At 37.3% G+C, this 27,064-nt stretch overlaps 1 protein-coding gene across 4 annotated transcripts in view; it reads left to right on the top strand.

The window, feature by feature from the left end:
* Window positions 1-26,810, top strand: part of PARP11 (poly(ADP-ribose) polymerase family member 11) — a 66,914-nt gene extending 40,104 nt beyond the window's left edge. For 2 of the 4 annotated variants that reach the window (XM_024569274.4, XM_045200412.2), the window contains exons 2-8: window positions 1,556-1,684; window positions 2,523-2,643; window positions 4,931-5,006; window positions 8,135-8,207; window positions 8,287-8,417; window positions 24,482-24,633; window positions 26,345-26,810. In XM_024569274.4, coding sequence (XP_024425042.1) covers window positions 1,556-1,684; window positions 2,523-2,643; window positions 4,931-5,006; window positions 8,135-8,207; window positions 8,287-8,417; window positions 24,482-24,633; window positions 26,345-26,661 — 999 coding nt within the window. In that variant the 3' untranslated portion in view covers window positions 26,662-26,810. The remainder of the gene's footprint in view (window positions 1-1,555; window positions 1,685-2,522; window positions 2,644-4,930; window positions 5,007-8,134; window positions 8,208-8,286; window positions 8,418-24,481; window positions 24,634-26,344) is intronic. The other 2 variants (XM_024569317.4, XM_045200537.2) reach the window with 1 other exon arrangement.
* The last annotated feature ends 254 nt before the right edge of the window (window positions 26,811-27,064 follow it).

Genomic DNA, 27,064 nt, shown 5'->3' with positions numbered 1-27,064 from the left:
GCATAATGCTCTCCAGATCCATCCATGCTGTTGCGAAGGGTAGGAGCTCCTTCTTTCTTTCTGCTGAGTAGTATTCCATTGTGTTAATGTACCATATGCTTCCCAAAGTTCATAGCAGCCAAGTGTGGGAAGCAGCCTAAGTGCCCATCAGTAAATGAGTGGATCAAAAATACTCATTCAGTTTTTTTGAATGAGATGGCCACACAGTACACATGCTCACTCAACATCATCTGCTGCCCCCACTTACTAGTACAATGAAGTCGTCATTGTTCATGCATGTGCATTCCAGTCCACTCTCCTTGATTGCCAGGTTACATCAGTGTTGCGCAGTCTGTTCTTATATTAACATGGTTGGATTTTTTCTTGTAGTTAAGGAAAAAGGTTGGACAGACCTTGTCGTTAAGATTATGAAATTATCGATAATGAAGTATAAGACAGTATACCATAGTGGCTAAGTGCACAGACCCTGGATCCAGACTGCTTGAGTTTGAATCCTGGCTTCTTCATTGTTTTTCCTCTCTGTTCCTCAGTTTCCTCATTTATACAATTGGGATAATAGTACCCATCTTATAGGGTTGTTGTAAGGCCTAAATGAGTTATTATCTTTACAGAACTGAGAACAGTACTTGGCACATAGTAAGAGCCATGTAAGGGTTATAATTGCTATCCTAACACTCAGAAAAACTACAATAAATTTTTGTATATCCAGCCAGACTTTCTCTGTATGTACACATATACACACATGCATGTACATATACATATACATGAATATACATTCATGTGGGTAAATATAGAAGTATTTGTAATTAAAATTGGATTATATTATTTCTATTTATTGCAACCTTCTTTGTACTAAACACTATATATATATATATATATATATATATATATATATTTAAATATTTTATTTATTTTCACAGAGAAGGGAAGGAAGGGAGAAAGAGAGGGAGAGAAATATTAGTTGTGGTTGCCTCTTGCACACCCCGTACTGGGGACCTGGCCCACAACACAGGCATGTGCCCTGACTGGGAATCGAACCTGCCACCCTTTGGTTTGCAGGCCAGTGCTCAATCCACTGAGCCACACCAGCCAGGGCCTGAACACTTTATATTGTATATTGTAAATCTTTCCATGCCATTAAATGAAATGTTTAAAACAAAAATCATATATATTTGGTTTTAATTAGTTGTGATAGCATGGACCCTTTTAACCAAAAACATGAATAAACATAGGATGAGACAGAAATTTTTTGGCATTATACTGAGAGTCTGGAGAGTGTTTATAGGTTTGGATACAACTTACTTAAATGGTTGAACAGGCATTTATATATCCTACCTAAGTGTATCATTATTTGTTTTATTTGGTAAGCAGTGTTTTTCAACATTATTAAATGTTTATCTTCAGAACTAATATACAACATAGAGTGCTGCTTTTGAAGTGTCATTGGGGAAAAACGCTGGGAATATAATTCTTTGTTAAGAAGAAAATAATGTGTAAAAAGTACATTGATTATTGGAAAAAAAATATTTTTCTTGACCTCTTTCTACCTTTTCAGGAGATGTTTCACAAAGCAGAAGAATTCCTGTCTAAAGCCACAGACAGTGAGGTGGATGACATGGACACATCGGACACCCAGTGGGGCTGGTTTTACTTGGCAGAATGTGGAAAGTGGCACATGTTTCAGGTATTTCCTTTCCTTAAACACAGCAGGAGGGACTTAGATCCACTCAGTGTCATCTTGCTGATTAATAAAATGAATGTGAGCGAACCTGAAAGAAATCTAACCCTAAGGAAATCAGATAGCTTAACTAAAAGGAAAAATTAGAAATTCGTCTAGGCCTTTTCCTTTTCTTTCCCCCAGGTTTTCACAATACTTTATTTAGAAGAAACAGTCTGTGTTTACTGTGTGTACAGAAGGCGATTGTGACTGAGAGTTGCATGGTATCAGTACATCTGAGCAACTCCAAGTTTGATTTGGTGGACAAAGAAAGGGAAGAGAACAGCCCATATTAAACACCTTCTGTACACCAGGTATTATGTTAGGTGTTGTACAAATGGTTTTTCCTTTATCCTCATAACAACTTTGAAGTAGATGTTGACACTAGGTCTTATGGTCAAAGAAAGTAACGTTACTATAATTTGTCCAGAGTCACACAGCTAGTTAGTGATTAAGTTAATGATTAAAGCTTGTGGTCTTTTTTTTTCTTACAAAGCCACTTAAAGAAGATTTAACTTTTGAGCCACTTAGGACATGTAATTATTGTCATAATTTTTGACAATTGTAATAATTTCAGAAATGGCATTATAACCAGTTGTTGAAGTGTCTTTGGTGGAAATCATTGAACTATTTTTAACATGCTGGCTTAGCTATAATTCTCCCAGTATATAGGGAACTAGAACAAGTGATTAGTTAAGTTTTCCTTGCTTCCCTGTCCTCTGTCTCTGTGACCACAGTACCACCTCTGTGGCCAAGCCATTAATGTGAACAGCTGGTAAATGAAACTTTCTGGTTTGTCTTAAAGCCGGATACCAACATTCAGTGTTCAGTTAGCAGTGAAGATATCGAAAAAAGCTTCAAAACAAATCCTTGTGGCTCCATTTCTTTTACTACTTCCAAATTCAGCTACAAGATAGACTTTGCAGGTATGTTTTTTTTCCTAATAGTTGTATGTTTTTAGTATACTATATGGTAAAATCTACAGTTCTGAAGATCAGGGTTAGTTGATAACATTTGTAAACAGTAAACTAAATCCTTTTTGAAATACATAAAAATACTTCTATAAAAATGCAAGATTTAAAATCTTCTTGAGCAGCATTGTCTTTTCTAAAGGAGTATTCATATTCTTCTAGATACTAATGTATTTGGACATGGTTGTATATTCATGTAATGTTTCTCTCTAGTCAACGCAAACACTTGAAGCTATTGTTTTATTCCTCATCACATCAGTCTTTTGAAATAGATCGGAACCTTTTTATTTTAAGGATCAATCTGAGTGGTTAAGTGACAAAGTTGGTGATAGTTTTTTAAGACCAGAGTTCAGAAGAATGACCCACCTCTTTGTACCTTTGCCAGAAACTTTCTTTAATGGACATAGCCTTCTGCCATTTTCTGATTTCACTGGCTCTTTCACAGATTAGCTAGCTAATCTGGAAATCAGCTGCACTTTTGGATTGTATTCATGATAGATGGGCATGATTTGGGGTATCCCTTGAAAAACATACTGTATTCAACCCCCTCACTTTGAAGCTGCTATAGTCCCAGCTATTTGCCACTTTGAGGGAAACACAAGCTCATTAGGGAAGGTTTCTTAAGAAAAGTGCACTTTGGTTGCTACTCAGCTCAGTCCTCTTAATTGTTCTTCCCAGTTTCTGTGAGTAGTGTTTTCATGACAGTTAGTAGTGTGTTGTTATTGGATAGGGTGGGGAAACCTTAGGAAATTTCCTTGGATGAGCTAAGGCCCAGAAATAGTGAAGGGGGTTTGCCCTGTGAGAGGTTGATGCAACAGAATCTCTAATGATTACTATCCCCCCAAAGTTTTTTTTTAAATCAAGAGTTACAACCATTAGATTCTCATTCCTGACTAGCCATAACATTTTTTAATGGCATTAGACAAAGAAGCTGCCTGCTTTTAAGGGGGGCCTCACATTTGTCTCTCTCCTACAGTCTAGACAGAAGGTGTCTGATAGGCATTTTAGTCCTGTGTACAAGGGCCAGCTTTGAAGCAATACTGCAACATACTGATTGGCACAGACATCACTCCTACAGACAATGAAGTTTATCAAAGCATGTGGTAGATAATTCAGCAAGCTACATGTTTCTGAACGAGTATTTTCTAGTAAACTGTATTTTTGGGAAACTTTCTCTCAGTGCTATTTATTAAAACTTTTTTAAATCAAGTAAGAGTCACATGTAATAACTCAAGTTCCCCAATCCTCTATATAATGATCATTTCAAAAGTCTAAGTATTAGCATTTCATATGTCCTATTTGCAAAATTAGCCCCAACCATTCTGCCACAAGCCAACTCAGGTTCTCACTATAAAAATGGTAAAAAGCAAACTCGAAATGAGGCAGCATGGAAGACGCCACAGGTTTTGTTACGTGTGCTGCCTTCCTTTTTCCTGCACAGTGGTCAATGCCAGTGTGTACAGAGTCCAGGACAATATAGAAAGGCAGAGCATACTTTTTACAGCATTCGCCTGGGTGGTTGAATCCCTTTATTTTGTAATGGAATAATGCTGATTAATATAATAAACTGACTAGAGACTCACATTAAGACTTAGTATTCAACTTTGTGGGAATGAAGATTTCTTTCATCTATGCCACTGCTGAGGCATAGATGAAAGAAGAAAATGATGCCTTTAGGTAACTAGTCCTTTAGCACTAGAATCTCTTATGTAAGTATGTATTGAGTCTAGCTAGGTTTTCTATGTTTTGGTTAGGTATACAATTTAAAGAGAAGGGAAGAAATGTACAAATTTTTGAAATTCTGTGAGTAGTGCCAGTTTTATAATGGTAATGTATTTTTTAATAATTTCCAAAATTTGGGGGGAAATCAACCTGTATTTTCCTCTTGAGCTAACTAGAATATTCAGTACTGTAATTCTTTCCTCCTAGTACTCTTAATTTTCCTAAGTGTAGAACTCTTCTATTTAATGTCAGAAAAGAATAGGCCCTGCACACTGAGCAGCACTTGAGATGAGCATTCTTTTGTGTGAGCATAGATCAAGCAGTGAAGCTGTCCTCCCTGAATTGTACTTTCATGACATGCTAGATACGTAGGTAGTAAAGTATCTTTAATAAGGTTTGTCAGCTGCCCCCAAAGCTCTGTGATTCCTGATTATCATGTAGGGCAGCTATAAATCTTTGTGACAATTTATAGCACAGTATGTTTCTATGACTCACCTACCATCTTTGTCTTTGTATGCAGAGATGAAGCAAATGAATCTCACCACTGGAAAACAGCGCTTAATAAAAAGAGCCCCCTTTTCTATCAGTGCTTTCAGGTACTGTAAAGAGTATAGGGATTGAAAGAATGGGCTTTTTCTTTTTCTTTCTTAATATTTGACGGGAACAATTAGGCTGAAAATATTTTGGTAGGTTATTTAATGATGTTAATATTGATCCCTTCATTACTGAATTTCACCATACTTGATGAAATAGCAATATAATTATTTTCTGCCCATGTTGGCTTTCCTATTATCCTTTTAATTTCCCTTTATATGCTTATATTTTTCAATTCTTTAGAACAGTTTGCATGGTAGTTAAAAAACACCTTATAGTCTCTGTTTTGTATCCTTAAAATAACCTACTGAGGTAATTTTGAATAAACTTGGAAATACTTTCACAGAACCATCCAGTTATTTGGGCCATAAATCCTAAATAATCACCACTCTTCTCCACCTGTTCTGATCCCCACTGGGCAGCTCCTAGAAGTAAGTTCAAGTCTGTAGTGACTAAAGGAGACCCACAGTGGGTGGGGGTGCCATGGGACAACAGTACTGCTACTTGTTCCCTGTTACAAGTTTTCTCTTTTCCTATTTCTGGATTTATGTGGCCTGAAAAGTGGTATAAATGCCAGAAGAGTAAATGCCAGAGTAAGTAATATTTTGTATTACTGTGAATGGAATTGAAGGGAAATTTCTTACACTGTGTCTTCTATTTTCTGGAATGATTCTTCCAGCAAGTTTTAAAATTCTGGCTGTTCAAAGAATTTAAAATGAAACAGAAAAAAAATACTAGCATATGAATTCTAAGAGATACCCCTTGCTTCTTCCAAAGAGATATTTTGAAAGAATTAGATTAAGGAATGAAAAACTAAGTTTCTATCACTTTGTTTTCATGAGACTTTTGGCTTATATTTTCACATCCTGATATAAAAGTTATTTAAGTACTTATGTAATGAATGCTGTAGTATATCTGTAGAACATAGAGAATATTATTTCCTTACCAACTATACCATATCCTCCTTCTAAAGTACAAGGAATATATATAGTAAAGGAATTACTTATCTTCAAAGAGTATGTAATCTGGGAGACAAGTGAGACATAATGATGGAAAATATTATTGTAAAGGGATGTTGTTATATCTGGTATAGTTTGGTGGGGAGAAGAAGCATAGTCTTTGTTCTCTCACAGACTATACAAACCATAGAACAAAGATGGGAGAGAGAAAGAATGAACCAGAATGGAGGATAATAAGCTAGATAGTAAAAGAGGAAGAGTAGTTAGGTGGAATACAGAAGAGTGATGAACATGAGTATTTGCGGATATAAAAATGTTTATTTATTTATTGCAGGAATATATAATATGAATATACACTTATATTCATTTATTTATTCATATGTACATATATTTATTAAATGTATTATTTATTGCAGGAATTAATTACATGTAAGGGGAATAGTACAAATTTCCCATTGGCAATGAATTAACAGTTAACTAAGACTACGGGCTATAAAAATTTAAAAAACAAAAAACCTTTTCCATAGCTAAAAGATACTTTAGGCAAAAGTTTTTAAAAATTTGAGTATACTATTGTTACTCATGATCACAATCGAAGGGCTCATCTCTGTAGTATATGAAGTACTTCTATGAATCTCTAAGTAGAAGACCAACAACCCCTTAGAAAAATGAGCAAAGAATTTAAACAGTTCATACAGCCTCACTCAAGAGCCTGAGTGAGGCTGTATACAAATTATATCAGGCTATTTTTTACTATCAGATTGACAAAAATTCAAAAGTTTGATAACACACCTTTTTGGTGAGATTGGAAAATAGGCATTCTCTGTATTTCTGGTGGGAATTCAATGAGTACAACCTTCAAGGAAGGCATTTGGTTGGTATCTGTCAAAATCATGAATAAATATATTCTATGACTGAGACATTCCATTTCAAAGATGTTACCCTACAGATTGACTAGTGGACACGTACAGTGACAAATGGACAAACCAGCTCCTTGCAGCATTCTTAGCAGTCACAAAAAGTTGAAAACCTGAATATCTTCAATAAGGGCCTTGTTAAATAAGTGATGGTGTCTCCATATCATGGAATTCTATGCATCTGTGGAATAGAATGGCCTCACTCAGTCAGTATTTATGGAGTGCCTACCATGTGCCTACCATGTGCCAAGCTCTATGGCAGGGACTGGGAATAAGGGTACGCTCTATCTACTGATGCGGAAAGATCTTTAATAATGTAGTAAGTGAAAAATAAAAGCTGCGAAAGACATATGTTTTATGCTTCCATTTGTGTGTGGGGAAAAATTGGCTTGTGTTAACTGAAAGAAGTTCAAGAAGAATACTCAAGAAACCGAAAACAATGATTACTGGAGCTGAGGCAAGAGGTGAGGATTAGAGACCAAGGACTGAAGTGGCAGGGAAAATATTTGCTGCTTACTTTTTAAAATGCTTACTAATTCTTAAATCATATGATTGCATGATCTTTTCAGAGTTGAAATGGGTTCCTAAAAATCGAAAGATAAGCTTGAAATTTATGATTTCTTCCAGTGACCTCTAGTCACCAGAGAGGAGAATATGTCAGTGTCAACATTTTGCCATTGAGCCCCCAGGACCAGTCTGCTTTTCTGTGCTCACATCCAGTGGCTTAAACATGGGAGATAGTTTTTTAAAAAAGTTTTACTGATTGCCTATACTAGTTAAGTTAATGTGGACTTTGTAGGGGAATAGTGGGCAATAAACAGAAAGGTTTAGGTTTGATCTTGAAGGACATTGAATGTATGGCTTAGGTGTTTTGATTTTATTTAATAGGCAGAATAAATCTGTTTAAATGTTTGTTTGTTTTTTAAAATCAAGGACTTTTTTTCTTCTTGAAAATTTCTTTACCTAAAATCTTCCTTACATTTTAAAGAAATTCTGGAAAATTCAGGAAAAAAACCAGCTGTTTTTGAAATTTTAATGTTAAGTAGGATTGGGTGTTTTCCATCAAAGTTCTCAATTTAGCACCTAAAAGGTAGTACACAAGTAGACAGCCACTAAATGTTTTGAAGTAAAGAAACCAAGGGTTACACTTAATTGCACTTGTTGCACTATCCCAAACATGAAGATTCAGCTTTGAAGAAAAGTCTAAATCACTTACAGATTCTAATATTTTGTCTTGTCTTTTGCAATTTAAAGTTATATCTGTGAAAATGAGGCTATCCCCATGCCACCACACTGGGAGAACGTGAATACTGACGTACCCTATCAGGTAAGACCAGAACTGACCGACTGTACTGAGTTAGAGGTGGAAAAGGACTCCAGTAAAACTATCATACTTCATTTTCCAGCTTATTCCTTTGCACAATCAAACACACGAATATAATGAAGTTGCTGGTCTCTTTGGGAAAACAATGGATCGCAACAGAATTAAAAGAATTCAGAGAATTCAAAACCTAGACTTGTGGGAGTTCTTTTGCAGGTGAGACAGTTTCTAATCTGAACCCTCTCCTTGACCTCTAAGACTTTTGTAGTCTTAGACATGATAGTGAAGCACAAATGTTTAATTGTATTAATTTTCACTGCTGTTGTGTTTTTCTCTTTCATTGTTTTGACGTGGCCTCTCAGCTCTCTTCTTCAGCATTCTGAAGAGCTGCTCTGTAAATAAATGCAAGGCATTGCTTATTGTAATGCAGTCTGGAGGTTGGTCTCCTCCGAACACTCCTAGAAACTCTCGCTCCTTTCAAGGTTTGGAGCTGTTCATGTTGGCTTAATCAGCATTGCAAAGGAATCTGGGGAACTGTTTAGTTTTGTTGGTAGATTTATTGGCTCAGACTTTTGTGTTGAATTTACAACTCTCTGAAACATTGTTGAATTTATTTTTTAACAATTACTCTATACTGCTTGCAGTCAATTGCTTGTTTAGTTTTGATGGCCACTGTAAAAAAACATACTTGCAAATTTCCTGTTAAGCCCAAAGTTTATGTTGTAGATTTAAAATCTCAATTTATTATTCAATTTAGGTTGGAAATGACCCATTAGATTGCTCAGTGTTCACTTAACCTAAAAATAAATCCCACTACAAAAACTTAAAGGTATTGTCCAAATTAATCTGTATTTTTTAATAACAAGTATTACCTAAAATATGTGGTTTTTTGAAATGTTTTTGTTAAATTCCATGTGAGATTTAGTTTCTAATATTTGTAATATAAGCAGACCTTTAATACTTACTCAGGAAAATTTTAAATAATAGAGTTTAATATAACGAAACCCCTAGATAGCCGTTGCACTGATTTAACATTTATGAAAATATACCACATATAATCCATCTCCCTTTTTGCTATTATTGTTGTTGCTGAAATATTTTAAGTCAGATCCAACACCTTAACTCCTATCATTCTTGAAAATCAGGCTGACTTTTGTTTGTTGATGATACATGGAATTCTTTCATGCCTCTGGTGAGTTAGTTAATATGGCTTGAGAAAATTTCAGGTTTTATTCTCATAAGAGTTTATATTATAAAATAAGGGGTTTTCAACTTACTTTCTTTATAGTCTTGAGTCTTTGGACCAAGCCAACTTTTATTTCTGACATTACTGAGTTTAGAAGGTTTTATTCAGTTCTTATATAGGAAATTCTTTTATAGAGGAAAATGGAACACTCCCTTTTATTTTATTCTCTCAGTGAATAAAGTAAGTTTTTTCTCAAATGGTCTGATGAAATCTTATTTCATTATTTTTAATCAGTCTTCTGAAGTGGAGTTTATATCAGTCTCCCTCATAATTTGAGTCCTTAGTTAAATCATAGTGATAAAATGTACAGTGACTCCTGAACATTTTATATGAAAATTTTACCAAAAATAGTTTTGCTGTCAATGCCCTTCATGATTTTATGTAATGTCAGCATCTAGAAATCTGTGATGGCAAATGAACCTGCCACCTGCTGTGACAGTAGAAAATACTAAGTCTCATTTTGAGGACAGCTTGTTATTTTGTCATCTCCCTAAAGAACTGAGATAACCAAGTCAATTTCATTGTCATGTCATCTGTGACTCACTATACAGGCAGTGAGGCCCATGTGAGTCCATCAGATAGCAGTTTGCATGTTGTCAAGGCCTTCCTTACTTCCTCCCTTTTTCTAAAAATATGTTTCAGCTCCTACTTTGTGACAGGCTTTATTCTAGGCTCTTGGGATATAACAGTGTACCAGGACCATAGCTTAGACAAGGAGCCAGGCCATTGAACCACAGAATGTAGGGGGATCTGTCATGAGCGTACGCTTATCATATAGGCTTTCCTATAAGTCAGGAGGGCAACTGCTCAGTTCGCTGCCTACCGAGCAGCCCAGGACCAAGAAATAGACAAGAGTCATACACAGTAACTGTGCTGTTCACTCAACTTTTATTGAATGCAGGTTCACTCAAAGTAGAACATCAACATACATTAATATCCTACTCACACTCTAACAATCTAAGAGAAATATAACACACACACAGCAATCAATGAGGAATAATGAACCCAAGTCCCAGAGTCTCAGTCTGCAGGTCCAGGAGACAGCACGGTGGGCAAGGGAGTTGTCAGAGTCTTGCAAGGAAGGATCTCTGGAGCCAGGTGGGCAGCAGGGCAGACGAAGTCCTCAGTCCAGCAGGGCAGAGCGTCCAGTGGCCCACGTCAAGGAAGATCAGTATGGCACGAAGCAGCCCTCTGGTGTGTGGAGCTCAGCTGTCTCAGCAATGGTCTGGAGCTTGCCTCAGTTATACCCTGAAAGTGGTGGAGTCCACCCTTCTGGGTCTCTTGATTAGTGTCTTGGCACCCCTGATAGCAAGTATGGAATTTCCCCAGGAGCCTATCTGTGGGTGGTCCCGCTCTGCAGACATGGCGCTCTGATCACAAGTGCAAATGTCTTAGGTGTGTCTCCTTGCCAGATGCGTCTGGCATCACTTAGATAGTTTCCCTCTTGAAACAAAGTGTCATGGCTGACTGGCAGCCATCCTGGTTGATGAGTGACTCCACATTGTTTTATATACTTTATGCTATCTTGATTGGAGCAACGCCATTTTATTGGTCCTGCTCTCACAGGACCACAGGGCATCATGGAGCACAAAGTGAGGGTTTCTACTCACCCTTGCTGACAAAAGTAGGATATGCATTATATGGTAGGCAATATCAAGAAGCACTTCCTAAAGCAGTGGTCATTTAAGCTAGACATAATTAGGAGAAGTGAAGGGCATCCCAGGCTTTAGGAGCAGCATGGGCCAAAGTTGAAGAGGGAACATTGAACATTGAAACAATTTCAAACAGAACAGAAAGTAGGATGAATGGTTGGAGAAGAGCCTAGAAAGGTATTCAAGAAGTAGAGCATGCAGGAGTTTATAATAGAACCACTGCAGTATGATTTTCTCCCGTAGCCTCAACTTGAGTTGGACTGATCCACAGTTGGGGTAGAGCGTTAGCAGGGGCCAGGCCATGCAGGGTTACAAGCCAAACTAGGGATTTGGATTTTTTCCTGGGACAGTGGAAAACTTTTGTAGGACTTTAAGCAGGAGATTGATGGCTCTGGTTTGCATTTTAGAAAAATAAGGCATCACATTGTACTGTGGAGAAAGGGTTTAAAACAGTTGTTCTGCCCTGGCTGGTGTGACTCAGTGGATTGAGTGCCGGCCTTCAAACTAAAGGATTGCTGATTCGATTCCCAGTCAGAGCACATGCCTGGGTTGTGGGCCAGGTCCCCTGAAGAAGCTGCACGAGTACAACCACACATTGATGTTCCCTGTCTTTCTCCCTCCCTTCCCCACTGTCTAAAAACAATACATAAAATATATATTTTTAAAGTTCTTAGTTAGGAGTGATTTTGCCCAGCAGGTTATATTTGGCATTGACTGGCACATTTTTATTGTCATGCCCAGTGGCATGGGGAGTTCCTACCAACATCTACTTCATAAAGGCCAGAGATGCTAAACATTCTACAATGCACAAGACAGCCTCCAACAACAAGAAATATTTAGTGCAAAATGTCAGTAGTGCTGAGGCTTAGAAACTCTGGTTTCTAAGTTAGAGGCAGGAAGACCATTTCAGGAAATCATTTCAGTAATTAAACTGAGACACATTGGGTGGCTTGAACCAAAGTGCACCAAAGGAGCAAAGAAGACAACTGAGATATTAGTGATGTAGAATGATATTGCTTGGTGCTTAATTTAATGTGTACAATGAGGTGGGTAAGGGGGATGAGGAAGATAACATCGAAGTTTTTGACTTGTTTTCACTGACTGAGGAAAAATGAGTAGGAACAGGTTTTGGTCTGGGGAGGTTGGGGAGGGAGTAGTAGTTGATATATGGGTTGGAAGCTTGACAGAGTGGTGTAGACTAGAGATAAAAGGTTTGAGGTTGTTAAAAAAATGTGGGTAAAAGAAGCCATAGGAATTAATAAGATAACTGGGGACTTTATATAGATAAAGAAAAGAAGAGGGCCAAGGACTGAATTCTAGAAGTGATAAAGGAAGAGGAAACCCAAGGAAGAAACCAACTGGGAAGTAACAACCAGAAAAAGTGGAAGAAAACCAATGGAATAGGATCACAGAAGCCAAAGGAAGAAAGTGGTTTACATAGGTAGGTGTGATCCTTGGTCACATATGGAAAAGTTGCCAAGACAAATATTGAAAATATCCTTTGGATTCTGCACCAAAAAGGCCTTTGGTACCTTTTTTGAGAGCAACGTTGGTAGACACTCTAGAAGGTGGGGCAGAAGTAGGTTTACAGTTGTTCATATGGAAGACAATACAATAATATATAATAATACCAGAATAAACTCTTCTGCATACCCACAACTGTAAACCTACTTTTGCCCCACCCTGTACTGTATTTACAGCAAATGTTGATGACTCTTTCAAGAAGCTTGGCAGTGAAGAGAATGAGAGCTCTGAGAAGAAGGGTAATGTGGAGTTGGAAAGGGTTTTTTTGTTTTGTTTTACGTTTTTTGAATTAAAAGATGGGAGAGACCTGAGCATCTTTAAATTATAATAGGAAAGAACCTATGGAGAGGGAGAGTTAAAAAGACAGGAGAGGGAGAGGGTAATTAATGGGTTAAGAAAAATCCATCTTCCTAAAGAGGGGTGATGGATGGAATTCGAACACATGTCAGGAGATAGACAAGGGTGGTCAGGTTATGTCATGAATAAGCAGAGGTTGGAGATGAGGACAGGAATTAGGCTGGGAGCTCCTGATACTTTCAGTTTTCTTCATGAAATAAGAAGTGAGGTCACCTGCAGAGAATGAGGTGTTAAGGAGGTATGGATAGGAGGGAGAGAGGAAAAGTAGAGATTTGAAATGGTCACTGTGGAAAATGGCAGAGAAAGAGCTAACTTGGGAACTATAGCATTTCCATCAGTGCTGAGGGCTTACCTAAAGTTGGAATGTGTGAATTTGCAGTGGAAACCATGGGGATGTTGTTTGGTTCCACTTCAGCCATTCAAATTTAAGAGCAGAGAGAGGAGGTGGCTGGGTTGATCTAGGGCTGGGAAGGAGAAGGCAGAAAGGAAAAAAGAGCAATGAAAGCTGCTCTCTCATTAAGAATGTGGAATAGCCCTGGCGGGTTTGACTCTGTGGATTGAGTGCCAGTCTGCAAACCAAAAAAAAGGTCACTGGTTCAATTCCCAGTCAGGGCATATGCCTGAGTTGCAGGCCAGGTCCCAGATTGGGGGCGTGCAAAAGTCCGCTGAGCAATGTTTCTCTCCCTCTCTTTCTCCCTCCCTTCCACTCTATCTAAAAATAAATAAAATCTTTTTTAAAAGAATGTGGCAGAATTTGGGTTTAGATCGGAGATTCTCAGCCCTGGCTGTGTATCAGAATCACCTGTGGATTTAACAGGTAGAGATATCTGTCACCCACCCCTGATCCACACTGAGTCAGAGCCTCAGTGTTCTGACATTATCTTTTAAAAGTTCTGCAAGTGATTCTGATGTTCATCCGGGATAGAGAACCATTGGTCTAAATCTGTGCAAAGTTATTTCAATCTAGAGCATGAAGACATTCCTGCTGCAGTCCAGAATACATGGCATATCCAGTTTAGCCCTTTTGGTTCTCTAGTCCCTGAGACAGAGGGTAATTTTAAGCAATCTTTGAGAGGTGAATATTTTCAGTAAGTTCAGAAATGTCCATAGGGTTGGGCGAAGGTGGGCAGGATTGTGAAGAACTTAGTATAGTTTGAATCTTATGACTTTTCCCAAAAGTTTGACTGAAGTCCAAGAGGCCCTAGAATTCAACATGAGCCTTTCTGGAATACCAAGGTCACAGTATGAGAGTCTCCGCATTTCACAGGTGCTTAGCAGTGGGCACTAGAATAATTCGTGCTGTGGGGATACAAAGCTTTGCTCCCCCTTCCACTCTGCCTCTGATTGGTATAGTAACACTATTATCGAATCCAGTGACCAAGCAGGGTTTTAATGCCCATACACCTGGCTCTTTAACTTACCAAGACTTCCTTTATTATACCTAAGAGAGACTGGAGTAAATTTTCAACTCAAAATTCATTCTAATCTGTGCCTAAAAAGTAGTGATAAGTTGAACATCCTGACTTTAGAGTGGATTCTAGTCATTGTAGACCATGAAGCTTGACATTAGAAGGATGTATATTAAACAATATTTACTTAGGAAAAAAAATAGTGTAGATTTACTAATATCCAAGTAAAAGGATTACCATAGTAGTAGATGGGTGAGCCCTTTAGGGTAACTTGATTTTCACAAAGTAGTTGAGAAGTTTCTAATGATAAAGACAATTTAGAGAAATGTGTGTGAGGTGAATAAGTATAAAGAAAACAGTTCATAACCAGTTAAAAGTCTTATGCAAACAGTAACTTGAGTGGCATAATTTGCATGCTTTCTCCTTGAGCCCTTCAACATTTTTATCAGGAATTTGGATGAAAATCTGGAAGACTTGCTTATCACACTTGTGAAAGATTCAAAACTAGAATGGGTACCTTATTTGTTGTGTGAATGAATCAGGAATCAGAAAGACCTTGGAAGATTGAAATAGTGAGTCAATTTGATATGATTTTTAAAATCTTTTTTTAAAAGATTTTTTCGTAGAAAAGCAACAAATATGCATTGTTTAAGTAGATCAAATTTTAAAAAGGAAAGTTGGTATAATTTGTTCTTTTTTAAAAAAAGATTTTATTTATTTTTAGAGAGAGGAAGGGAGGGAGAAAGAGAGAGAGAGAGAGAGAAACATCAATCAGTTGCTTCCGGTACACACCCCAACCAGGAACCGAACCCAAACCTAGGCATGTGCCCTGACAGGGAATAAGTCCAGAGACCCTGTGCCCTGTGGGTCGATGTCAAACCAGCTTAGCTGAGGTTAGGGCTGGCATGATTTGTTCTTAGTGAAAACATGCTGGCTTTTCCTGAAGTAAATATTTCTTTAATGTACGTCCTTCTAATGTCATGCTTTATGGTTTGAAGAGACTATCACCAATAGACCAAAGCATATACATTTAAATTTGGATACATACTGCCAAATGGCTTTTGAGAAAGACCATATACATTTCCATTTCTTTCATCATTTAAATGCAAATATACACCCCTCCCCCACATAGTCACTAAGCTACATGTTTTTTAAAATAAGTTCTGTACTTTTTAAATTGCTCTACCAAGTTACAGCTTAATTGAAATAAATATACTGCATTAGGTTTATAAATCATTTGTGTAAATATATCAAGCTGAGAGAAGTCTAATTTGAGAAGGTCCTGGGAGGTTTAATTGACTCAAACACCTGTAAGTCAGCAGTGTGCTGCCCCTGCTACAAAATGAATTCAGTGGCGTGCCGGCATATCAGTGGTGTCTGATAATATCTGGACTCTGTTTCTGTTTCCTATAAACATTTATAAACCGAAAGGTATCCAGCAGGTTCTTGTCAGCCAAGGACTGTCCAGCACAGACACAGAAAGGCCTGGAAACTATGCTGCATGAGCAATAGTTGATGGAGTAGTGTATATTTGACCTAGAAAAGAAAGCCTTGGTCAGTATTCATGGTTATTTTGGGGTATTTGCAGAGTAGTTTTGTATAAGAATATTTGAATTGTTCTGTGTTTGGAAGAGATGAACTAAGACCAATCAATGGAAGTAATAGGAAGGAAGATTTTGGTTCAGTATTAGGATGGATATACTTTCTAACAGTTACAGCTGATCACAAATAGATTGCTCTGTCATGCAAAGCCATGAGCACTTGACACTGGAATGAATTGAAACAGGCATTCAATAGCTATCTATTAGAGATATAATAGAGGAAAGGGATTATTTTAATTTTTAAAACATCATTTTTATGAAATATTTTAAAAATGAAAATGCAGCAAATAGTTTACAGACACCTGTGTACCTACCAATAGATTTAACATTTGTCATATTAACATTTTAATATTTGTCACATTTTCTTCTTTTTGTCTTTTTTTATTGTTGTTCTATTACAGTTGTCCTAGTTTCCCCCTGTTACTCTCTCCTGCCTGGCCCAGTCAATACCCACCCTGTTGTCCATGTCCATGGGTCATTCATACATGTTCCTTGACTGTTCCCCTTCCATTTCTTTCCCCTGTTACCCACTTCCCCTCTGGTCACTGTCAGTCTGTTCCTTGTTTCCATGCCTCTGGTTCTATTTTGCTCGTCTGTTTCTTTTGTTCATTAGGTTCCTCTTATAGGTGAGATCATGTGATACTTGTCTTTTGCTACCTGGCTCATTTCACTTAGCATAATGCTCTCCAGTTCCTTCAATGCTGTCACGAAAGGTAGGAAGGAGTTCCTTCTTTCTTTCTGCTGTGTGGGATTCCATTGTGTAAATGTACCACAATTTATTGATCCACTCATTTACTGATGGGCACTAGACTCTTTCCAGCACTTGGCTATTGTAAATTGTGCTGCTATGAACATTGAGGTGCATAGGTTTTTTGCATTGTTGTTTCAGGATTCTTAGGGTATAATCCCAACAGTGGAATCGCAGGATTAAAAGGCAGTTCCACTTTTAGTTTTCTGAGGAAATTCCATACTGTTTTCCACAGTATCTGCACCAGTCTGCATTTCTACCAACAGTGCACTAGGGTTCGCTTTTCTCCACAACCTCACCAGCACTTGTTTGTTGATTTGTTCATCATGGCCATTCTGACCAGTGTTGGTGTGAAGTGGTATCTCATTGTGGTTTTCATTTTCATCTCTCTAATGGCTACTGATGTTAAGCATCCTTTCATATGCTTACAGGCCCTCTGTATGTCCTCCTTGGACAAGTGTCTAGGTCCTTTAGGTTTAGGTCCTTTGCCCATTTTTTAATTGGATTGTTTGTCTTTCTGGTGTTGAGTCATATGAGTTCTTTATATATTTTGGAGATCAAACACTTGTCTGAGGTATCATTAGCAAATTTGTTTTCCTATACGGTTGGTTCCGTTTTCATTTTGATGTTTTCTTTAGCCGTGCAGAAGCTTTTAATTTGATGAGATTCCTTTTGTTTAATCTTTCCTTTATTGTCCTTGCCCTAGGAGATATATCGGCAAAAATATTGCTGCGTGGGGTATCTGAAATTTTACTGCTTATGTTTTCTTCTAGGACTTTTATGGTGCCATGACTTATATTTAAGTCTTCTATCTGTCTTGATTTTATTTTTGTGTATGGTGTAAATTGGTGGTCTAGTTTCATTTTTTTTGCATTTACCATTACCGTTCTCCTAACACCATTTTGTTGAAGAGACTATTTTTACTCCATTTTATGTTCCTGCCCCCTTTGTCAAATATTAATTGACCACAGAAACATGGGTTTATTTTAGGGCTCTCTATCTGTTCCACTGATGTATGTACCTATTCCTATGCCAGTACCAGACTGTTTTGATTACAGTGGCTTTGTAATAGAGTTTGATATCAGGTAGTGTGATCCTCCTGCTGTGTTCTTCTTTCTCAAGATTGCTGTGGCTATTTGGGGCCACTTTTGTCCCATATAAATTTTATAAATAATTGTTCTAAATCTGAGGTATATGTCATTGGTATTTTAATAGGGATTACTTTGAATTTCTAGAATGCTTTGGGTAGTACTGATATTTTAATGATATTAATTCTTCCAGTTCATGAACACAGTATGTGCTTTCATTTATTTGTGTCTTCCTTAATTTGTTTCTACAGTGTTGTGCCATTTTCTGACTACAGATCTTTACCTCCTTGTTTAAGTACTTTATCCCTCGGTACTTTAATTTTCTTGTTGCTATAGAAAATGGGATTTTTTTCCTAGTTTCTATTTCTGATATTTCATGGTTGGTGTACCAGAATGCCTTCGATTTCTGAATATTGACTTTGTGTCCTGCTGTTTTGCCAAATTCACTTATTAGGTTGAGTAGTTTTTTGGTAGAGCCAGTAGGGTTTTCTATGTACACTATCATGTCATCTGCAAATGATTACAGTTTTACTTCCTCTTTTCCATTTTGTATGCCTTTTGGTTCTTTTTCTTGTCTGAATTCTGTGGCTAGAAATTCCAATACTATGTTTAATAGAAGTGGTGAAAGAGGACACCTTTGTCTTGTTCCTGATCTTAGGGGGAAAGCTTTTAGTTTTTGCCCGTTGAGTATGAAGTTGGCTGCAGGTTTCTCATATATGGCCTTTATTATATTGAGGAATGCTCCCTCTATGCCCACTTTGCTGAGTGTTTTTATCATAAATGGGTGCAGTACTTTGCCAAATACTTTTTCAGTATCTATTGATATGATTACGTGATTTTTGTCTTATTTTGTTGTGTGATGTATTACATTTATTATTTGCAAATATTGTACCATCCTTGCATCCCAGGAATGAATCCCACTTGATCATGGCATATGATCTTTTTAATGTATTGCTGGATCCAGTTTGCCAGTATTTGTTGAGGATTTAGCATCTATGTTCATCAGTGATACTGGCCTGTAGACTTCTTTACCTGGTTTTGGAATTAGGATAATACTGGCCTCATGAAAAGAGTTTGGAAATCTTCCCCCTTTCTTGAAATTTTTGGAATAGTTTGAGAAGGATAAGAGTTAGCTTTTCCCTAAATGTTTGGTAAAATTTGCTGTGAAGCCGTCTGGTCCAGGGCTTTTGTTTGCCAGGAATTTTTTGATTACTGCTTCAATTCTACTAGTTCTTACAGTCTATTCAGGCTTTCTGCTTCTTCTTGATTCAGTTTTGGAAGATTATATTTTTCTAAAAATTTGTCCATTTCACCAGGTTGTCAAATTTCTTGGCACATAGTTGTTCATAGTAAATTCTTACTGTCCTCTATATTTCTGTGGTATTGGTTGTAATTTCTCTTTCATTTCTGATTTCATTTATTTGAGTTCTTTTTCTTTTTTTCTTGATGAGCCTGGTTAAAGGCTTTTCGATTTTTTTTATCTTTTCAAAGAACCAGCTCTTGGATTTATTGATTCTTTGAATTGTTCTTTTAGTCTCTATGTCATTTGATTCTGCTCTGATCTTGATTTCTTCCTTCTTTCTGCTTACCCTGGGCTTTGTTTGTTGCAGTTCCTCTAGTTCTTGTAGATATAGGGTTAGGTTGTTTATTTGGTCTGTTATGTGTTCATTTTAATTTGTTTCCAGAAATTTTTTGATTTCTTCTTTGATCTTATTGTTGATCTATTCATTGTTTAATAGCCTGTTATCCAGTCTCCATAAATTTGAATGTTTTTAAGTTTTTTCCTTGAAGTTGGTTTCTAGTTTCAAGCCATTGTAATCTGAAGAAATGCATGATACGATTTCAGTTTTCTTGAATTTGTAGAGGCTTCTTTTGTGTCTTACCATGTGGTCTATCTTTGAAAATGTTCCATGTGCATTTGGGAAAAAATGTGTATGTTGCTTCTTTGGGGTGAAAGGTTCTGTATATATCAATTTAAGTCCATTGGGTGTAGTGTCCTATTCAACACCACAATATCCTTGTTGATTCTTTGCTAGAAAGATCTACCTATTATTGACAGTGGGGTGTTAAAATTCCCTACTATGAGTATGTTGTTGTCAATATCTTTCTTGAAGTCTTCCAAGATTTTCCTTATATATTTGGGTACTCCTATGTTGGGTGCATATATGTTTACAATGGTTATATCTTCTTGATGGATTATTTCCTTAAGCATTCTGTAGTATCCTTTTTTGTCTCTTTGTATGACCTTTGTTTTGAAATCTATTTAGTCTGATTTAAGTGTTGCTTATGTCCATTTGCTTGGAATATTCTTTTCCATCACTTCACTTTCAGTCTGTATAGATCTTTTGTTCTGAGGTGGCTCTCTTACAGACAATATATATGCAGGTCATGTTTTTTTATCTATTCAGCTACCATATGTCTTTTGATTGGAGCATTGAATCCATTTACATTTAAGGGTATTACTGATAGGTACATACTCATTGCCATTTTTTCCCTTTGTACCTATCCCCCTGACCCCTTCATTTTCTTAAAGCAGTCCTTAAGCATGTCTGGCAATGCTGGTTTGGTGGAGATACATTTTTTTAGTCTTCTTTTGTCTGGCAAACTTCTTATTTTGCTTTCCATTTTAAATGAGAGCCTTGCTGGGTAGAGTAATCTTGGTTGCAGGCCTCTGCTTTTCATTACTTGGAATATTTCTTGCCATTCCCTTCTGGCTTGTAGTGTTTCTGTTGGGTAATCCAATGATAGTCTTATTGGAACTCCCTTGTATGTTACTGTTTTTCCCTTGCTGTCTTTAAGATTCTCTCTTTGTCTTTAAATTTTGCCATGTTAATTATGATGTGTCTTGGAATGGGCCTCTTTGGGTTCATCTTGATTGGGACCCTCTGTGCTCCCCTAAGTTGCATGACTTTTTCTCTCATCAAGTTAAGGAAGTTTTCTGTCATTACTTTTTCAAACAGGTTTTCTTTTCTATCCCTTTTTCCTTTTCTCCTTCTGATATTCCTGTGACATGGATATTATTGCATTTCATGTTGTCTTGCAGCTCCCTTAAACCATCTTCATTCTTTTTAAGTCTTTTTTTGTTTTGTTGCTCTGTCTGGGAATTTCTCTCTACCATGTCTTCCAGGCCGCTGATTTGATACTCTACTTCATCTAGTCTGCTTTTAATTTCCTCTCCTGTGTTCTTCATTTTAGATACTGTGCTTTCCATTTCCTCCTGGTTCCTACTGATAGTTTCTATGTCCTTTTTCATGCTGCTGTAGTTCTCAGTAAGTTCCTTATAGCTTCCCTGGAGTTCTTTGTAGCTCTCACTGAGCTCATTGAGCATCCCCATAAACATTATTTTGAACTCTGTGTCTGAAAGTTTGCTTGCCTCAATTTTGTTTAGCCTTCTTTCTGGGAATTCCTCCTTTCCTTTTGAGTGGGTGTTGTTTCTTTGTCTCCCCATTTTAGATTACTCTTGTTTGGTTCTGTGTGTTAGATTGATCTGCTTCGATTCCCTGTCTTCATGGTGTGACCTTCTGTGGTAAGAGAACTATGGGATTCAGTGGTGCAGTCTCCTTGATCTCCTGAGCTTTATGCTCTTGGGATCTCTTTATGCCATGTATGTGGGCTCTCTGGCTGTAAGTGGATTTTTGTTGTTGAGTTGTTCTCTGAGTTGTGCTTTTGTGGGTACTTCCCTCTGGCTGGCTAAGAGTCACTCCACCCATCATGTCTTGTACAGGTGTTGCCAGGACAAGACCAAACAGCCCAGGTAACAAACCCACATCCGCAAAAATAACCCCCATCCACAATCACACTATCAACAGCAAATTAGCCAATATCAGTAAAAGTGTAAAGAGATTAAGACTGTTATGAGAAAGGAAAAGTGAACATGAGATGGCTACTTGAAAGAAAAATGATTTTGAGAGGATAGAGAGATGAGCAATAATTAGAGTAGGGAATAGAGACAAGGCGAAGAAAGAAAGTAAAATTTATATCATAAAAAAGGGAGGAAAGAAGACAAAATAGAATAAGAGATGGGAAGTGTGTAGTATTGGTTTAAACAGAAATTTTTTTTAAAAACCCTATGTATTTAGAGAGAATAAATAGGAGCCAAATTGGAGAATAAGGTCCACCACTGCACTATCAACTACAAGTGAGCAAAGATTAATATAGATGGGATGGAAATAAGAAGGAATAAAGAAAGATGTCTAGAGGAAAGAGAAGTGATTTTGAGAGTGTAGAGGGAGAAGAAATACTAAGGGTGAGGAATGAAACTGGGCTAAGACAAGGATTAATTTAAATTTGAAACAAAAACAGAGAAAGGGCAGGAGGAAAGCAAAATGGAGTAGGAGAGGGGAGCAGTAAAATTTGATATTTGAAATACAAATATAGTGAAATCTAGAAATAAAATTGAAGAAATACGACAACAACCATCATATCCACAACCAACGAGCAAAGACTAATAAAGGTAGAGAGAGAATAAGAGTATTTTAAAAACAGGACAAAGAATGTGAGATAACTGATGACAAGAAAAATGGTTTAAGAGTGTGGGATGGAAAGAAGTTGTAGCAAGAGAGAAAACAAAATTTAAGATGAACATAGAAAGAGGAAAAAAGGTAAAATGGCATAAGAGGGAGGAGCAAAGTATGAGATTTGAAATGAACTATATTATGAAAACGAGTGACCTAGTAGGCACAAACGTGCAGAACAAGAAATGAATGTTAAATAGCTATACAGGAGAGAAAATAACGTAAATCATGAAGAATGCGGTGGATTTTGTCTCAGTAGAATCTAGTGTTTACCACTGTCTTCTCTTTCTGGATCTACTCCTGGTGATGTGAGATGGTGTCCTAGGCTGGCCTTAGGTAGCCTGTTTCATAATATCAGGGATCCACAGTCTGTGGCTGTCTCCTTCAATTGTTAATCTAGTCAATCTGTAACCAGCAGTCAGGCTTAAGCACCACAGAATGGGGCAGTGCAATTCCTGTGGGCGGGGCTATTGCTTTCCCTCAGGCTGATGCCACTTGGAGGGGAGTGCTCTGCCTGAGAGAGATGGTTCCTGCAATGTGGGAGATGACTCAGCACAGCACAGGGTACTGGCAGCTGCTCCTTCAGTTCTCTCCCCAAAGCCACCATCCCCAGACTCTCCTCAAGCGTCTCTCCTCAAGTCTCTCTGCCCTCCCTTTGCTGGAGCTTAGGGTAAGTGGCTGCAAATGAAATTTTGTGCATTGGCCCTTTAAGAGGCTCTCTGTTACTAGAGCCATTTGTCCTTGGCAGAGAGAAACCTGGCACTTTTCACAGCTGGATGTTATCTGGGTACTTATTGGGCGCTGGTGTGATAGCCTGGGGAGTCCAGCTTGGGATTTAGACCCCACACTTCTCAGGGGGAACCCCCTGGCCACTGAAATGTCCCTCCAGCACTACAGCTGCTGCCCATGGGAGCCCTGCTAGCCCTCTTGCATCTCCTGTGCACTCCCTACCAGTCTTGTTGTGGTGAAGTGCTTTCTTCTGTCTGTCTGGATTATAAGGCTCCTCTTCAGCTATTGTTCAGTTGGTTATTCTGGATGATTTCTCTACAATTTAGTTGGTAATTCCAGATTGGTCCTTGGAGGTTAGTGTAGCTTCTGCTTACTCCTCCACTATCTCGGATCTCCTTTATTTATTTTTTAATATACAAAGACTTATATATACAGGTCAAATGTTTACCCTATCGCCATCCTGTTTTCCTTCTTCCCTCCTGAGTATGGTGTGCTGCCTTCTTGTCCATGTTTTTATATTTTTTACTACCAACACACGTGTACTTGTACAATATGCAGTATTGTTTTGATTTATATGTCTCTTCTTACAACATTCTTTTTACATTCAATATTATTTTTCATAAGTTATCTATTTTAATACATGTAAATCTAATTCATTACTATCAAACTCCACTTTTTATTGCACCATTGAATATAAATCTGCATACTGGCAAACAATGACATACAATTTAGTATCATCATACAATAAAAATCGATCTTGTATTATTTTTCTGTATTTTATTGCTTAGTTCATTGCTTTTAACTTTCATGTATAAATATGTAATTATTCATTTTTCTGTGAAAGAATTTTAGGCTGATTTCAATTTGTTTGCTTTTATACTGTTACAGTCAGTCCTACCTTGTTACAAGGGATTTGTCCATTGGGAAAAGGTTGAATGATGGCTTAATGTCCTTCCAGCCCTAAGATTCAAAATTCAGTTCAATGCAACCAAAATTTTTTAGCCTCTGGGAATACAGCAATTAAGGCATGGTCCTTGCTCAAGGAATTCACTGTTTAAAGACTCTGTGAACTTTGTGTTATTTAATTCTTTGTAGTGTCATTTTTAGGCATCTGTAAAACTTGACTGGCTTAGGTAATCCCCTTTACTATAATGGGGCATTGTCTGCCATATCTATAGTTTTGGGTATAATTTTCAAACCTTAAGTCTCAGTGTTAACTAATGATTTTTGATGAGATGATTTGTGTCCAAGAGCATTTGAGATTCTCCTTCAGAGCTGCTTTGTCCACTTATTATTTATGTTAGAGAAATGTTTTCTGAATCATGCTTTCTATTGAATTTTGCTTCTTGAAAAATTAGTAACTGCCACTTATATTTCTGTGTGTGTTTTGTCTATGTTTATTGTGTTCTTAGGAAAAAGGCTCAGCTCAAGAAAAAAAGTGGTGTGCCTCAGATTAATGAACAAATGCTATTTCATGGTACCAGCAGTGAATTTGTGGAAGCAATTTGCATTCATAACTTTGATTGGAGAATAAATGGTATACATGGCGCTCTCTTTGGTAAAGGTAATTATCAGAATTCCAGGTCCAATTTGAGTCCTGGGAGCAAATCTCCCCTTTTTGGAGACGATTGTTTTGTAATTCAGGGGTTTGATAGTCATTCATTAAGTTAAAAGTTACTGTACTAAGTTCCCGGCACACCCTTAGATTTTCTAAGCCACAGAAAAGCCACTTCCTGCATGTACAAGATAGAAGACCTTTTTACTGGATTAAGTCACACCCCACTCCCAGTTATTCATATGGGGCATCATGTCCATGTTAGCTGAATTTTACATTACATTTAATTTTCATGTATTAAGTCCTTTCCATGAATAAAACTAAAACTGTTCTATGTCAGATATAGAGAGAACTATAAAATAAATTAATTACATTGTACACAGGTCTAGTACTAGTATTTTTTGTTTGTTTTGTTTTTTAGAAAAAGATAGGTAAGAATATTAATGAGCATAAGGAATAATGGGGGAAATCCTCACCCTTTTTCTAATGTTGTGAAAGTCCAAGTTCTCCACTTTATGCCCACTACTCAAGCAAATTAAGGAGAGAGATGAGGGGAAAAGGTAAGGGATGGACATTTATTTTGCTGGCTCTTACTTTGTACCTTACCTTCATCAAGAGGACTGATTACCACTTAGGATCAGGATGTGCTAGAGTTTTAAAAAATAGATGAATTTTTAAAATAACTACTGAAAAGGCCATGCCATCTATTTAACTGTGAGAGGATCAGAAAAGTATTACGTAAATCCTGTCACTATTGGGTAATATGAGACTTTGAAATTCTTTCAAAAACTTTTTAAAGTAAGTATTCCTATAATGATGTCAATCTCGTAGGCCTGACTCCTCAGAAGAGTCAGAGACTTTACTGCGTTTTCATATTTAGACAATCAACCAGTTCTTTAGGATGGTCAGATGTGAAGAGCATTACACTCTCCTGCATATAGAGAGTTCTATTTTTTTCAGAAATATTATTGAATTGTTTACTCCTTATCATAAAATGTGTTTCGTAGGACGGGTTAAAATCATCTCTGTAGACCAACAGTTTTCATTGCTGTACAGCGTAGCAGGGTGAGGAAAGTGATGGAAGGAAATAGAAATGGGAGGAAGTCCGAATGATTAAAACTCAGGTCCACGCTGGCTGGTGCGGCTCAGTGGATTGAGCGCCGCCCTGCGAACTGAAAGGTTGCTGATTCGGTTCCCAGTCAGAGCACTTGCCTGGGTTGCAGGCCAGGTCCCCAGTTGTGGGGGCTGAGGGTGTGCAAGAGGCAACCAGTTGATGTTTTTCTTGCACATCAATGTTTCTCTCCCCCTCTTTCTCCCTCCTTTCCCCTCTTTAAATATAAATAAAAATCTTTTAAAAAACCTTACGTGCTCCCACACTTAAGTGGTTTGTATGTGTCTTACATATTAGATTTCTTTGTAAGATTTCTTTTGAAAATAGAAGTCTGGCAGCTACATTTTTGTGCAGGTGGGATGGTGTTGGTGTTGGGGACTGATCTATACAAATATATCTGTCCCTGTGGCAGCCTGAATCACAGCTGTCCTTACAGAGGAATTCCTATTCTTTTCTTAAAGATCTACACAGGAGAAAATTCCACATCTATTTTAATTATATAATTCCATGTGTCTATTCCCCTAACTATTGGAATGTTTTTGCTTCTGTTTCATGTATTCTTCAGAGTAATCTTGGCTTTTTTTTTTTTTTTGGTTCTTTTTGTTTAAGGAACCTATTTTGCTAGAGATGCTGCTTACTCCAGTCGCTTCTGCAAAGATGACATAAAACATGGAAACACATTCCAAATTCATGGTGTAAGCTTGCAACAGCGGCATCTATTTAGAACATATAAATCTATGTTTCTTGCTCGAGTGCTAATTGGAGATTATATAAATGGAGACTCCAAATACATGCGACCTCCTTCCAAAGACGGTAGCTATGTGAATTTATATGACAGCTGTGTGGATGACACCTGGAATCCAAAGATCTTTGTGGTGTTTGATGCCAACCAGATCTATCCTGAGTACTTAATAGACTTCCATTGATTTGACTTCCAAATCTCAGTGGTCAAAGAAGTTTATTCTTTTTTGCAGGAAGATTTGCTCTCCTGTCATCTAGCCACTAAATGTTAACTATTGACACTTTTGAAACCCATATGAAAAAAAAGTGGCCTCCATATAAAGACATACTGACTTTAAGGTTGGTTTTTTTGTTGTTTTGTTTTTGTTCGTTATTCAGTCTTGTGTGTTAAAAATCGACACCATTGCCATTTTAACACCTTGCAGTGAAAGATACCACTCAAAATTGAATCAGCTGAGTCTCAATTAATATGATCATGTAGTTTTTAAAGTTTATGTGTGTGTTATCAAGATGAATTTTTCAGTTCAGATAGACTTATTCATATATATATGTTCAGACAATACATGTATAGACATAAACTTGTTCCTT

Source organism: Desmodus rotundus, chromosome 3, assembly GCF_022682495.2.
Source record: "Desmodus rotundus isolate HL8 chromosome 3, HLdesRot8A.1, whole genome shotgun sequence".
NCBI classification, from domain to species: domain Eukaryota; kingdom Metazoa; phylum Chordata; class Mammalia; order Chiroptera; family Phyllostomidae; genus Desmodus; species Desmodus rotundus.
The sequence above is the reverse complement of the archived record's forward strand: the minus strand, read 5'-3'. Positions and strand labels throughout refer to the sequence as shown.